General features: G+C 41.6%; 1 protein-coding gene across 2 annotated transcripts; it reads right to left on the bottom strand.

Annotated features, from left to right (window-relative positions):
- Positions 1-1,761: 1,761 nt before the first annotated feature.
- Positions 1,762-14,568, bottom strand: LOC133350852 (CKLF-like MARVEL transmembrane domain-containing protein 7). Of its 2 annotated transcripts, none has more exons than XM_061565649.1 (6): positions 14,432-14,568; positions 14,007-14,134; positions 8,928-9,104; positions 7,231-7,329; positions 5,998-6,079; positions 1,762-4,642 (listed from the first exon to the last, which is right to left on the bottom strand). In XM_061565649.1, the coding sequence occupies exons 2-6, from the start codon at positions 14,127-14,129 to the stop codon at positions 4,629-4,631; spliced, it is 495 nt and encodes a 164-aa protein (XP_061421633.1). In that variant the 5' UTR covers positions 14,130-14,134; positions 14,432-14,568; the 3' UTR covers positions 1,762-4,628. The 2 variants fall into 2 exon arrangements, with proteins under 2 accessions (XP_061421633.1, XP_061421630.1); XM_061565646.1 differs by having other exon boundaries at positions 14,007-14,169.
- Positions 14,569-16,025: the final 1,457 nt, after the last annotated feature.

Here is a 16,025-nt window from a genome sequence, read left to right on the forward strand (position 1 = left end):
CCTCCATTTTGCCATGGGTTTGACTGTGTAAGGAATTTTGTGCATAGAAATACGTGAATGTAGACTTAACACGTGCTTCCATCCAGACACACACGCGCGTCTTGCCTTCTAATGTACGCGTGTGCTCACACACACTGACATTAAGCGTTCGTGTAAACACGTGACATGGATTGATGGACATTTCAATTTCTGGACATGGCACAAAGTCACCGAAATGACTTACTTAAAAAATATAGTACTGCATGGGGTGCTTGCAGTGGTTTAATAGAACTCTGTACAGTACATAGCACACACTTCGTCAGTTATTTTATTTAAATTATTACTGGTATGGCTCATGCCAGGACACATCTGTGGGTTTTGCTGGCTGCAGTTTTGTAATCCTTCACAGATTATGATTCATTGCCTTCTTTTAGTTTCTCCTCCTAGGGCGTTACTAATACGATCGATTAATATTCGGCACGGCATATGTGTTGTGTGCGTTGTCTATGCAGTTGCTTGGTACGATGACTGCCCATCGAACAAAGAGGGTCACTGTCGCGTGCCTTCAGATGCGCTTCTGCGGCCGTCTGGAACGCTCTTCCGCCCGATATGAGGAAGCCACTGGAGCTACGCACTTTTAAATAGAGTACGAAAACTAATTTATTGAGAACCGCTTTTTCTGTTTAGTTTGTTTCCCTTCCCCCGTACCTTCTATTCGCACGGCATTGTCACGTACGGTGCGAAAGACGTTCAACATATACATGACAATTTCTATGCCAAAATTGCATTGAATAATCTCACATTTCCACCCAAAACCCATCTTGTTTAGGAAAACTATATTACTGTGTTGAATTAGTATTCATAAATATATTTTAAGTCAAACGTTAATTTTGTTGAACTTTCAACGGCACTTTTGAGCATTACAGAATTACAATTTCAGGAGACATCAGCTGTAGTTTGCATCGCTTCATACCGCTCAAGAACCGTTTTGCTACCTTACGGAGGATGACAAGTCTCCCTTTGTTTCCATCATGCACGTCTAGAAATTACTTCACACAATTCATACATTTTCGTTGCTAAATCAAATATATTACACTGGAGCAATTCGGCACTTGCATACTTACATCTCATGAATGATAAACGGAGTCAAAGCGAACCCCAAAAGTGTTGAGAACGTTTGCTTTTACAGCGATCAAAAACAACAGTGCATGGGAACTGACATAACGCACGTTGCCATGAAGTTAATGATCTATATTTTTTTTATCAAATTGAAAATACAACGTAGCCGTTCAAACATTTTAAAATGGTACGTAGACAGCATACTGATAAGAATCTTATTTTAAAGAGGGGCTGATATAGTGGAATGAAGGGGGAGCGTTGGTTTTTTTTCCATAACCACATAGCTGGATGACACCGAGCTAAACACGTAAAGTTCCTTTGACAACAGGCATGGACATGCAAGGCATCTTGGCTCACCGCTTTCCACGCTTGTCGATGTTGTTACCCTGATGCCACTTTATACTGTTACGTGTATTTCAGCAATTTCTTCGCAACTTACGAGTTCTTTCAAAAAGTGCGTGTTAATGGCAACGCATCTTATCCTTTGCATATTTGATGAGAGATGTGCTATTTATGTGGATATTAACAAATTGTTAAGATTTAATTGACAAATCTTTGAATCACTACGTTCGTACAGTTTAACAGGCTATTATGAATTGTCTTATCTTCTAAAAATGCAAATACAGTTCTCTGTAAACGGCAAAAACGTGATTAAAAACAAAAGAAACATAATAACGGTTTATTAAAAAACAAAACACATTCAAGTGTGACATGTGCTAACTGCATTTAACATTTTAATTATTCCATGTTTTGCACGTCCACATCACCATTTGTAAAAACAGCATTACATTAACCAAACCCTCCATGGTGGCACTTCCGACCTAAATAGACAATCCGAATGTTGAATCTTTTACACCAAAATGTTACGTACGTTACCGCGCTACTGGCAACCATTCAGCCCTACCAGAAGCTGTTGCGTGGCTTTCAAACTTGCATGTTGATATTTACGATGCTATTCGCTGCCATAGGTATTTATCTAGCAGGCATATAAGACGTACATTTTTTTAAAGAATCCTTTCTTTTTATGATCTGCAGAAATATATTCGGACTGTAAAAAACAAAATGGCAATCGATGCAACGCATCAAATATACAGATAATGGACATGATTGATTTAAAAAAAAAATAATGCAATTTAATAATTTGCAAATGGAAACCCAATTGTAAAAACAGGGAATCTCATGTTTTTGCAGATAAAGACAACATATGTTCACATGGAAAAGTAATGAAGTTAATAAAAAGTTTTGTTTTTTATATATAACAGGGAAGGGATGTATTCAACATATTTATATGAATAGGATCCCGTGTTGTATGGTTGGTGAAGCATTTTGGGGTATGAATTTCAGCTGTGTGCTTCGTGCCATAGCATCTAGATCCTATGTGGCCTAGTTGAAAGCATGCCTGAAGCATGTGATGCATGCAACCAACATGAAAATATGCCGGCTTACTTTGCCCAACATCCAGCCCACATAAAGACAGATTGCATGCACACGCCAACAATGCCTTGGCACAATAAAATACATCTGCCCCAATGGTGAAATATCACCTTTTGAGGTGGATTTGATTATTGCACGAGTAAACATGATTTGGGTATTTTCACCAAGAGGACATGTTCCGTGAGACAAAGTAAATTCGTCATTCATCATCAGTCAGTCTGCTCAATGAAGGCCTCCTAGAGCCACTGATGTGACAATTCCCCTAGAAACATCATTCCTTGCCCTTCGGTATTTAGAAAATGTGCAGTAAAATTACGTAAAGTACACATACTGTACTTTGGAAGACATCTCCCACCAAGCAACCCCAAAATCGTGTTGTTTTTTTTTCTAATATACTCGACACAAAATGAAATATGGCTGCAATAATGACCAACGGATTAGAAATATGAAACAAGCCCTGGACCATGTGTTTTTTTACATGCATACTATAATAACCATGGAGCTATTTTTTTTTTACATAACATATCATAATAGCAAAAAATATAAAATATCAACTTAGAGGCTTATCATACACATTGTATAAAGAAATTCTTCTCTGAATGTGTATTGTGGTGCATATAACATGTCCATGGTATGCATCCCAACATGTAAAACATAATGTAGTTACGTACGGGCTAGTCGGTTACACCTCCTCAGTGCGGTATGTACCACGTTTGATTCAATACTGGTATTGTATCATTATACTGATAGATGGCATTTTGTATATCCTCTTGCAATGATTGTTGATTATGGTAGCTCCATTAACTTGGCATACGTTGGTACATGTTTTTGGTACTGTTCTTAGGTAGACATGCTTATACACACCACTGGTAACCAAACCCTTAATCTCCTGAGCTTCAAAAAGGCAATATTATCCTGCTGTTGGCAAATACCACAACAACTTTGGCTTGATTGTATACCTGCATGAAATGCATATAAACATCCCAGATGAAAAAAACTAATTGTAACATTAGTTTTCTGTAAATGTGTTTTTTGTGAAGGCCTCAAAACAGACTAAGTAGAGAAATCTGTCAATGCCCTCAATGTTTTCACTCGCATTCACGTAAATCGCAAGATATTAGTTTGAAGCATGGTGTAGCTATATATTTTTTAAGCTATGGTTTGGTGCTACAGTTCTAGGAAAGGCACTTCACTGTATATTCAGAAAGCTATGTACATAGCCCATGAAATGAAAATGTCAATACTGTTTTTCCTTTTTTTCGAGTAAGTTAAATGCAAGTCTAATTTCTAGGCACTCCAAAGCTTTACAATTCCTAAACCAAACTCTATGGGGGAAACTAATAACATCTGGTGATCCAGCAGCATTTGTTTAGCAAGTTTGACTCTGGTGATGAGACCCAGAAGGTTGAAACCAGTCCAGTGTCCTTTCTTAAATAAATGCTGCTGGATATTGGTCTGCAAAGCCAATAGGCCTGTGGACCAATTCACCGATACACAGAGAGAGACACACTGCTTTTCTATGGGGAAAGGATATATTGGGTAAGATTTCAGTTTACAGTTTTGTACCAAACATTCTGTATTTAAAATAAGGCACTCAGGCATGTTTCAATCTACCACTGCCATCACTACAGCTACAAAGGGCAGCAGTGTGTGTGTGTGGTCAGCTGCAGTGAGCTCTATCATTGGTCCTAGCACCCACACACTACACGCAATCTCAGCAAATTGCACTGAGTCTACATGAGGGTTTGGCTAGCTGCTGCAAATTAAATGATTGGTCCAAACACATGCACATGACTTGGCCATACTTACAATGCAACCAATCATATTTTCATCAATGCTCAACATGCACATCTCAACTAGTATGCTCCTCTATAGCCATATTGATGACAGTGTTACATAAAACAGCCTACACATCAGAATTTATGCACATGCAATATTTTTAACATTTTACAATTCTAATATATTTGTAATGAATATCTAAAGCCTCTAATTAAACGAAACATGATTCAGTAAATAATACAAGAGGTCGTGGTGCTTATGTCAGCACCATCTGTGTTTGGCTGTGGCGTATCTTCTGCCAAGTTCAGTGGAGTCCGTTATACAGAAGCAGCTGAAACACAATTCAATCCTCATTAGTATAACATGAACTTGTTTAAAAAAATGTTGCCACAACTAGTGGTTTAAACAATTCATCCGGAGAATCATATCAACAAAATTATGGACAGCTTTCCTAAGTGATAACTGCAACTACCTGATTTCTACTCTGCAGACTTTAAAATGTTGAATCATCTGCTAAAATGTATCACATATATACAACTTTTGCAGGTGTCTGTCCGTCCATCCATTCGTTATACTCTGGATCTCCCAAACGATACATCGGAGGGAGACGTACATAAAACCTAACAACGCCGTTGCCGAGGACACCAGGGAAATGTGTTAAAGGTGTGCAAAATAGGCGCAACATTGCATTCTCCTTTTAAATGGGCATGCTGAAACAGGCAAAACATTGTTTGTTTACTTATGAATCAATGCTCGTGTCCACCCAGCATGTGCTCAGGCCGAGTTGGAATGGTCTAGATTTGGTCGGGAAATGTGTCGGTGCCAGCTTCCCTCGCACGAGCCGTCGTTGTGGTTATAGCTGTGATTATGTGGTGCTGACGGTTGTGGTTATATTGTGGCTGCTGTGGTGATGTGGTGGTTATATTGTCACTGTTGTGGTTATAATATGAAAGTTATGATTGTGGTTATAATGTGGTGGTTATTGTTGGGGCTATAATGTGGTAGTTATGATTGTTATGTGGTTATGGTGGTGATTATGCAGTTGTGGTTATGCAGTTGCGGTTTTCTTGTGGCTGTTGTGGTTAAAATGTGTTAGTTGAGGTTATAGTTGTCATTATGGCTGTGGTTATATTGTGCCTTCAGTTGCAATTGTAAAATAGTTGTTTGGATGTCTTGGTAACGTTTATACACGTAATGTGGATTATTAATATTAACATTGATATTTTTGTTGATGGTGTTATGTCAAATTGTCGTTTATATTAACAATATTGTTGATGTAAACATGTCACATTATTGATGTTGGTAATTGTTGTTGTTATTTCTTATCCTTGGGTGTTGATACTACGGTTGTTGATTTAAAGTAGGTCAGCAAGAAATACCTATCACTTGCAATTCACGAAAGTTACATCTCACAAATGCACAGAGGTAGTGCTCGTCATCACCAGCTTTGCAACGCAGAGTTTTGGTCTTCATTGCAATATACGTTAAGACTTTAATGCGGCAATTATGGAAATGTCCGTATCCAAACATCATGTGCAGGAACGGCAGGAATTTAACGGAGAAATAAACTTGCCGTTAGAGTTTGTGTAAGAGACCTCACTTTGCCCACATTCATCATTAAAAGGTCACGGTGACATTTTGCTAACAAATTAGACATTCGTGCAATTCTGTCATGTGCACACTCACTTGGAGCAGCAGGCATGCGCCAACTCCTATAAGTGAACCACGCACCAAAGCCGTAAGCTCCAGTAGCCAGAAAACCAAAGATCTGTATTTGAGAAGAAACAACATCAGTAGGTATGAAGGATGCATATCTTAAATAGGATAACATCACATAAAAAATACAATTGTAACAAGTAATTGGCTGTGTCTGGTGAAGGCGGGTTAAATGACGCATTGATATTTATATGATCTAACCCAAAAACCTATATTAAGGACAATATTGGTCGCGAATACCTACGGGTTAAACTAATTGTAACACGTACTGCCAAGGGACACGTGTTTCTTGAATGGATCCAATGACTGGTGCATCTATGGCAAGTACCTTAGAGCTTCTACATGTATTTATGTATTTATCAGCCTCGTTTTTAGACGAGGCTGACATTGGAAAGACAGGTTGGAGACAGAGAGACTAAAATTAAACACAGGTCAACAGGACAAGCCCACTGCACTTATCATAAGCAACTAGTACCGTTGAATTGATATTTTCAATATTGCTGTATATATTAGAAAAGCCCAATATGTATATGTTTTTCTACACAATTTTTAAAAATTATGGAAATTATTGCAACAATTATGGTGTGTTTGACAATGACACTTTAACATTGACGCAAACTGACTGGAGTAGCCCATTGCATTCTAAATTGGTCACGGCCTGGAGGCTGTAAAGGAGTAACATCATTAGCTAAGTGTTGTTAAGTATGGATTACTTACGAACAATCATAAGTAATTTATTTGAACATCACAATGTTGAACGAAAAATGTGTAGCTTTGGGCGTGGTCACTTTTCCACAAGAGGTGTAATACTGTAACTGACTCAGAGGGTGTGGCAATGAAATCTGGGAAGTCGGAGCAAAAGTAGAGAATGTGGTCTACATGCCTCTTTGGGCCACATCTTTACGTGAAATAATTCAAAGTCTCGGTTTGCAGTCACTTAAGTTTCCCTTTCTATGTAACCACCCAGATCAGTAACACCACCCAGAATACAGCAGTACTCTTATAGTCGGTCCATAACCAATGTAGAACACAATCCTGCTTGTTAGTTCAATGCGATACTTGTAGCCACATTATTTGTGCATTATCACATTGCCTAGACTGACTGAAATTTCCCTTGGACGGAATGCCATTATACAGCACTAATTGCAAACTGCTATTGCTGGGCATGCTTGCACAGGGAGGGAAACAGACAGAAACACGTACCGTGCCGACAATTAGACTGCCAATGCTTCCGGCATTAGCAGCTACTGTGATGGAGGCAATCAGCAACAGGATGAACGAAATGACATAATGGATGAGCTCCTAGAATGACAAGGGGAACACACATTTTGGTTTTAAGAGAATCATGTAAGCACCAGAGAAATAATAAACAAACAATAATATCTGCAGTGAGTAGATTACAGATTCAATGTAGCGTGTCCTCAAAATACCAGGGCTATTCAGGGGTGTGGTGAGCGAGTAAATGTTTCCTTAACAGAACCCCGAAATTTCCATTAATACAAATTTAGCCTATTTACAGATTGTAATGCTATTTGTAAGAACCCATTGGTATTCATGGTGCTATAAAATATAAATAAACAATACAACACAAGGGTAAAACAAACCCCACCGTTGAAATCGATGCAAATCGCAGGCTAATTCTGGGACGCACAACCCAATAAGGTAGTAGTTACCGCACATGACGGTACTAATGGGGAGGCTGGTGGTGAAGTTTCTGTGCAGTGTTGAAATCGTGGCTAGCACCATAAAGTCAGTACTGCTTTTCAGGCGTCTCAATTTGAACTTTGAGAGAGAAACTTTTTTTTTATCCATTTCATTTAAAGGTTTAGGGGTCCTTTTTATAAACTGCCATTACATGCGGGAAACGGTGCATCGACCCTCACACTATATTGAGGACAACTGCGGTATATACCATTGTATGTTATAACACATTATCAAAAGCAAATGAACATATGTCTTGTTTACTTTTTTTTTATAAGCCAATGATGGTGTATGGTAAGGGTCATTTTGGTAGTCTTGTGAAAACAGACACGTTAAAAAGCAATTATATAAAATGTGAGATTAAATTATACAATAACATTTGCAAGATGGAACAAAAATGCAGTTCTGTAATATTTATCTTAAAAACACAATTACGCTGCAGACACAACTTTGTAAAGCTTACCACATTCTCCGAGAATGTGTCTATTTTCTGTTTGTCAACACTGCAACGTTGTTTTTCTATCCTGGCAAGATTTGACCCACATTTACTGCCTTCATGGTCTAAGCTTCATTTGCAAGACCCAATCGCAGCTGACGGACTGAACTACTACACTAGAAGATTTCGGTAAGCCCATGCCCTAAAATAACTCGTGTGTATTCCATTCATTCCTCTACTTAAAAATTCTACCACTGCATGCAAAGTTTGGCCACTTTGACTACGTGACTGGTTCATCTGTCATTATAAATCACAAGAAATATACTTTCAGTGCCTATTAGTTAATAAATATATCAAACTTGCCTTTTGTTTTTTTCTTATTGGTTCTTTCGGTAAAGTCACGTAGAAGGGAAATAATAAAATAATAAAAATAAAACAAATTGAAAGTATCCTTCCTACCTTTAAACATCTTAAAACACCATTAAAGATGATCCTGGATTATAATCATTATAGTTCGTGTAAGAACCACTCCTGCATTGAACCGTGTAATGTTACACATGTCGTTCAGTATAACAGCATATTCAGTATTTTAACATGTCTAGAACATTGACAGGTGTGTTACAATCTATAATGATCAGTGTTTATTCTGAACGTGTAGAAACTAAAAACATCCAATTTGCACGTTAAAGCATGTCCACTTTTACACAATGCATGGCATATATGCATAGTGATGCGACAAGAACGGAGGTCACGTAATACTTACAGTGAGGGGCCAGTGGATGAAGGTGATGCGTTTGTGGAGGCGGAATAAGAAAATGATGAACAGAATGAGGACCGTGAAGAAGAACCACAGGGTGGTGGTCTCAAAGTAGCGGAGGGCCGAGTAGTTTGTCCAAGTTCTAGAACAGCTTATGCACAAGAAGGCCACAAACACTAGGACCTGAGGGAGAAACACAAATACATCATCACTGCATGGATATATACAAAAATAATAATTCAGCATTTTTTTTGCACAAATGAGCATCGAGCAATGCTCATCTCCTCTTTACAGCCACGCAAAGTGGTCGAAATGACACATTTGTAGTAATAGGTTTTTACCCTTTTATCTGGCACCAAAACTGACACCTTTATACAAGGGATCATGTTTGCAATAACCACAACACAAGTAGTCAAAATGCAAACAAAAATAGACAACTCTTATAATGATATGCACTGTCCTTGAAGTTGATTGGTCCACACCCGAGACGGATTTTCTTAGAGCCTAGTCTCCACTGGCGTACAACTGAAAAACAGCGCACTATCAGAGTATTGAGAGCTCGGGGTAAGCAAAGGAGGTCACATAATGAATAACACATTTGTATTGCTGAGGTGAGTATATCCATAGGACGCCACGGCAGCGATGTAAACTAACTCGCCTGGTATACAGGAGGTCGTGGGTTCGATCTTGACCCTGTAACCTGTATATTTGAAGTATGCATGTCTCGCTCCCCGTGGTCTTGTGGAATTTTGTCCGGGTGCCTCCGGTTTTTCCCTCCACATTTAAAATTATTATGCGTTACAAGTATATGGCTGCTATAAATTTCCACACGATAAGCCACTTCGTTGAGCTATCATTTGTGGCCAGGTCGCTTCTGAAAAAGAGCTATATAACTCAGTGGGCCTTACCTGGTAAAATAAAAAATAGTTTAGCTTAGATTTTAGTTTAGAGTTCCTCCCAAAGTGTTACTTTTAATAGTTTTTCGACCCTGGGATTTCAACCCCCAAACCTTGCAATTGCGAGCTATATGGCCAGTTAGAAGTGTACTGTACTGTAATTGTATGCAGGAATATTGACTACAGCATAGCAGAATACGTATTATTTTGTTCCAGATTTGAAAGGAATAAACCCATCACAATTCCAGAGGCAATAAATGGTTGAGTCACTAAACTTTGCAGAACTGTACCTTAAGCTTATAAAATAGGTAAGTGTATGAGAAAAAATACTATAATTCTACATACATCACTAGCTTTACCTTTGTACCATTCACGTCTTCTGTCCAATAAGTCACAATATATTGTTGTTAATACTGTACACTACTGTACTGTATATATCCATTAAACGAGTAAGGTACACTTTCCAAACGACTTAGAAAAACATATATTGGTACACTGACTCTGGATTTCATAATTCACTGTTTCAAATTACACCTTTAAAAATATACAGTAGTACCACTCAACTATTAGGGGGTATAGTACTCGCCTGCTATGAAATAGCACTGATGCACTCCCCAGGTCGCTTTTAGTCAAGCTTTATTGGCCAAGTAAATATTGTATTTTAGGTTAAAGCAGGCTAGAGATCCTGTGATTTAGTGGAAGCCTTCGTGACTCCCTGCCACGCCCTGTACCGCTCAACAGCGCCAAAAAAACTTTCCATGCCGATGAATGAAAAACATGCAGCTGCTGTACTGGTCATAAATGCTGAATGCAATACAAATACCAGTGAAGGTTGTGAGAAGCCAAATGAATGGATTGTGATGCCTCGTTTGTTGTAGAACTCAACCGTGAAAGACAATTATTTTGGTAGGGGGTACACAGTATACCTGTTGAAGCATTTCCCGCAGTAGGTAACATCACATGAGAATTAATAAGTAATATCGAGAGAAGGCAATGACCAATATTTTTTTACATTTAGCAAGTAATCCACATCCCACGTATGGCCAATTTGCAGCAACATTTAATTAGTGAAGATATGAATAGTGACAAATAGAGTAAAGTAATTCCAACTAATATTAAGCGATATTCATCAATATAAATTAATATAACAAAGCAAATTAATCGTGATTTTTTCATATACCCACTCAACAGTAAGATAATTCTGTTCTTTATTCAGTGTATTGTAAACACAAAAACCTCTTTCTTTGCAGGCGTTCATGTAACGTAGCCAGGAAAAGCATAGGCTGTACAAAGTGGCCACTGTGATATTTTAGTTTCCTGGAACTGGTTGTGGGATCTACGGATGAAATGACCCTTACAAATTCAAATTATTCTTAGCAATGTCGTGGCACTGATAACCTGCAATGCTGCAACATGATTAGGAGGCTAAAAAGATAAACGTGGAGAATCTAAGGATACATTTAATTGTCTGGATAGCCTATAATTTGGCGATCCCGCTCACTGGCGGTCACTGCATCGCGCGCTTTCAGATGGGCTTTTGTGGCCGTCTGGAACGCTCTTCCTTCCGATATTAGGAAGCCACTGGAGCTACAGACTTTTAAATAATCTTTATTGAAAACTCATTTATTTATAACTGATTTTTGTTTGTTGTCCTTCCCCCACAATTCCAATTCGCATGGTTGGCTACGTACGGCGCGAAAGAAGTTCAACATACAGTACATACGTATCCAACTACTATAAAGCACAGTATGAACCAAACAACACAGTTAAAGTTGATTTGGGAGAGTGTGACATTGTAATACATAATTGTACAGTACTAATAAAATCATGTTGAAGTTACTTATACTGGACATACAAAATACAGCATCAACACGAGTACAGTAAGGGTCGAAAGCAAAATAAACATTTACAACCCGCAGTAATCTGAAATCAGTCTGCACAGACCAGTTTCAAATTAATTCGCCTTCTTGCCAAATCAGACGCCTGCATGTGCAATGGGCCAGATATGCCTTTAGCTATCACCTCCATATAACCCCAACGATCTGAAACAGCGTGATGATTAATGCTGCACTGTACTCGTTATTACAAGGGATTGTGTCACTTTGATGTCAGGTTAAAAAAATGAAAAGGCCCATCAAAATAGGGCTGGACCAGATGCCCTCTCACATACCGGACTGTTTTCGCGTCTTATCCGACCATCTGCAGGTCAAAACATACCTTAGAGCCCATCCCTTGTGAGGCTTCCACTTTTGAATTCCCACCCCTGTTTCTCTTATCGCCTTGTTCAACCCAAGAGAAGACTTCTTTACAGTCGTAGTATCATCTGCAACTTTAACTTTGCAGTTTGTTGCCTGGCGGTTCTGGTGGGGACTGTGCTATCGGTAACTGCGATATAAATGAAACAAAACTATGTAATTGCATGAAAAGCATGGCCATTCGCCGACTTTGGCAGCTGGAACAAACAAAAAAGTGCGCGCAATGCTCCAGTTCCTTTAATGGAAAAAAATCTTCGGACTGTCCCGCATACATTACGCAATCCATAGTGAAAGTAACAACCCACAGTGTTATTTTCACTACGGATTCTTTTCAATCCTTTATTTTGTATAACCCAGTGCGTTTATGTAACTTAACTACAACCCCATACGGTGCTGTATATGCAAACAATGCAGTGCAGCACCAATGCAGGGTGACTTGTGTTGTGTCAAGTACGAAGCGTCTAAAGAATGATCGCTGCCGGTTTACTAAACTATCCAGGCGAAAATGCCCAACAATAAACTCACTATTGTAACGCACTGCAAATGTACACCACCGGATTGCACCACTGTTACGATCCAGACTGCAGACACTGAATACATCACCACATTACTCAACACTTGCAACTCGGTAACGATTTGCAGGACAGGGGCAAGAGTTAAACACGTAAAATTTTGATTGAAAGCTTTCGTGACTGCAGGGATTCATATTCTTGGTTCTTTCGGTAAAGTCACGTAGAAGGGAAGTAATACAATTATAAAAATATAAAACAATAAAATTCTCACGACGTTTCGACTGCAACACAAGCAATCGTCATCAGGCGTGAAATCCACAGCAACAAAATTTGAACACGTTGCTAACAATTTCTGGTGGAATTACACCGCCCACGATTTAACGGCACAAAACCCACATTTCTGCATTTTTGTTTCTTTACAACACAAAAAAAAACCTTTCCCCCCAGTTGAAACCGTCTGAAAAGTGCAAACACAGGCAGAGAATGAGTTCCACTTCAACAGCATCTGTCCAATAAAGACACAGCGGACACATGCCAAACCATGCATCATTTACAATTTAGCTCCCACTTCACAAGCTCAAAGTTCTACGACACTTTAAACACCAGATAACATTCGCTGTTCATCGAGGACTCCCCATCCCAACATAGCAAGCAAAGCGTTGCTACTCAAAGCTGTGGCGAGTTGAGCTGCCCTCCTATAAAGGCGACAAGTCGAGGGCCCCTTCAACGCTGCTGCTGCTGCTGCCAAATATAGGAGGGCACAGCACTGCCAAGGAATGGCAACGTGGTTATAGTGGACCATACTTCACTGGTTTGACAAGACGATTAAATGAACCAACGTCATTAACGCGCATGTACCCCCCCCCACCCATCCACGGTGACCGACGGCCTTTGCTTAGAGTTTGATTCTAGATTTGAAGCTTTCGTGACTGCAAGGATTCATACTCTTCGGTTTTGTCGGTAAAGTCACGTAGGTAAAAAATAAATAATACAATAATACAATATTATTTTATTTCTATCATGTTTATTTTTAATTTTTATTTTTAATAGAATAAAATAAGTATTCTATTTCTATCATTTTATTACTTATTTTTAATAGAATAAAATATAGTTTATTTCCATTATTTATTATTTAGTTTATTTTTTGATAGAATAAAATAACTATTTTATTTCTATAATTTTATTATTTATTTATATTTTTCCCTACGTGACTTTACCGAAAAAACCTAAGAGTTTGCTTAGAGTACCAGCATTTCGCGGAGAGGATACACACACACACAAGACACACGTGTCAAACGATACAGCGGTTCGTGACACTTCTCGAAACAATAGGAAACACATGTAAAGGGTGGAAGGGGGTGAGTGAGAGCACAAGGCCTCTCACAATGACTGCTGTAGGTAGGTGCAAGTCGCGGTGCTTACCATCTGCACTATTTTTAACAGCCCAGACAGAGTCCTGGGGTAATCTTTGTCCACCAGTCCAGGGTTTTGGCCGCCCGACGCCGCCGCCGTGGTGGTGGGAGTGTAAGCTGCGCTATCTGACATCTTGACTGCGCACAGAGAGAGTGGGAGAGGAGGAAAAAACCTAAACCCAACACACACACAGAAAAAAAACCACACGGTGTAACTTATTCCACTCAATAACGCCACTCACGAATGACCCACAACAACAATACGTGTTCCCAAGCTCCGCAACAACAACAACAACAAAAACAAACAAAACGTCTGCCGCTTGTTAACTTGTCCAGCCCGAAAGAAAGTACCGACAAGAACGAGTCGTCGTTGTTGTCGGTACTTTCTCCCGCAGTTTGCCGTGTTCGTGTTCGACGAGATCAAGAATCGCTTACCGCAGCCTCTGTTCGAATGGCAGCAACGTCTCGCGTGGGCACGCAACACGACTGCACGAGCGAAGTTGGCGCTTTGATGGGTTGATGCTGCTGATGCTGCTGCTGCTGCCTCTCTCTCCCCGGCACGTTGTGGGCTACCACCCCTACCCCCTACCCCTTACCACCACCACGCCCACCACGGAACCACGCCCACCTACCCCCACCACGCCCACCTACCCCCTACCACCACGCCCACCTACCCCCTACCACTACCAACCCCCTACCACCACCCCCACCAACCCCCTACCACCACCACGGCACCACGCCCACCACGGCAACACCCCCATCTACCTCCTACCACCCCCACCTACCCCCTACCACCACCACCCCCACCTACCCCCTACCACCACCACTACCTACCCCCTACCACCACGCCCACCTACCCCTACCACCACGCCCACCTACCACTACCACCACGCCCACCTACCACCACCACTACCTACCCCCTTACCACCACGCCCACCTACCACCACCACCACCCCCACCAACCCCCTACCACCACCACCCCCACCTACCCCCTTACCACCACGCCCACCTACCCCCTACCACCACCACTACCTACCCCCTACCACCACGCCCACCTACCACTACCACCACGCCCACCTACCACCACCACTACCTACCCCCTTACCACCACGCCCACCTACCACCACCACCAACCCCCTACCACCACCACCCCCACCTACCCCCTACCACTACCAACCCCCTACCACCACCCCCACCAACCCCCTACCACCACCACGGCACCACGCCCACCACGGCAACACCCCCACCTACCTCCTACCACCCCCACCTACCCCCTACCACCACCACCCCCACCTACCCCCTACCACCACCACTACCTACCCCCTACCACCACGCCCACCTACCCCTACCACCACGCCCACCTACCACTACCACCACGCCCACCTACCACCACCACTACCTACCCCCTTACCACCACGCCCACCTACCACCACCACCACCACCCCCACCAACCCCCTACCACCACCACCCCCACCTACCCCCTTACCACCACGCCCACCTACCCCCTACCACCACCACTACCTACCCCCTACCACCACGCCCACCTACCACTACCACCACGCCCACCTACCACCACCACTACCTACCCCCTTACCACCACGCCCACCTACCACCACCACCAACCCCCTACCACCACCACCCCCACCTACCCCCTACCACTAGCAATCCCCTACCACCACCCCCACCAACCCCCTACCACCACCACGGCACCACGCCCACCACGGCAACACCCCCACCTACCCCCTACCACCCCCACCTACCCCCTACCACCACCACCCTCACCTACCCCCTACCACCACCCCCACCAACCCCCCTACCACGCCCACCACGGCACCACGCCCACCTACCCCACCCCCCCAACGTGTACGTCACAGTAAAGACCACACCCGTACAAAGACACAGATGGCCCCTGTAGGCTTGGCAGACTTTTGGGGACAAGTGCTGTTGGCTGCAAAAGGCCCTCCCTAACCACAACGCCGCCCGTGTTGTATAGGTTTGACAGAACGTTGTACGTGTGTTTTGTGTGTAT

The sequence above is a fragment of the Lethenteron reissneri genome, chromosome 35, assembly GCF_015708825.2.
Source record: "Lethenteron reissneri isolate LAM-NWPU_2019-01 chromosome 35, ASM1570882v1, whole genome shotgun sequence".
Lineage (NCBI taxonomy): Eukaryota > Metazoa > Chordata > Hyperoartia > Petromyzontiformes > Petromyzontidae > Lethenteron > Lethenteron reissneri.

Excerpts from the sequence above, each read along its gene's own strand:
- LOC133350852 (XM_061565649.1), bottom strand. The coding sequence starts at position 14,129 with ATGTCAGATAGCGCAGCTTACACTCCCACCACCACGGCGGCGGCGTCG. Across the intron at positions 9,105-14,006 it reads TGTTAAAAATAGTGCAGATG|GTCCTAGTGTTTGTGGCCTT; the intron begins GTAAGCACCGCG and ends TTTCTCCCTCAG. Across the intron at positions 6,080-7,230 it reads GCAGTCTAATTGTCGGCACG|ATCTTTGGTTTTCTGGCTAC; the intron begins GTACGTGTTTCT and ends TCTCAAATACAG.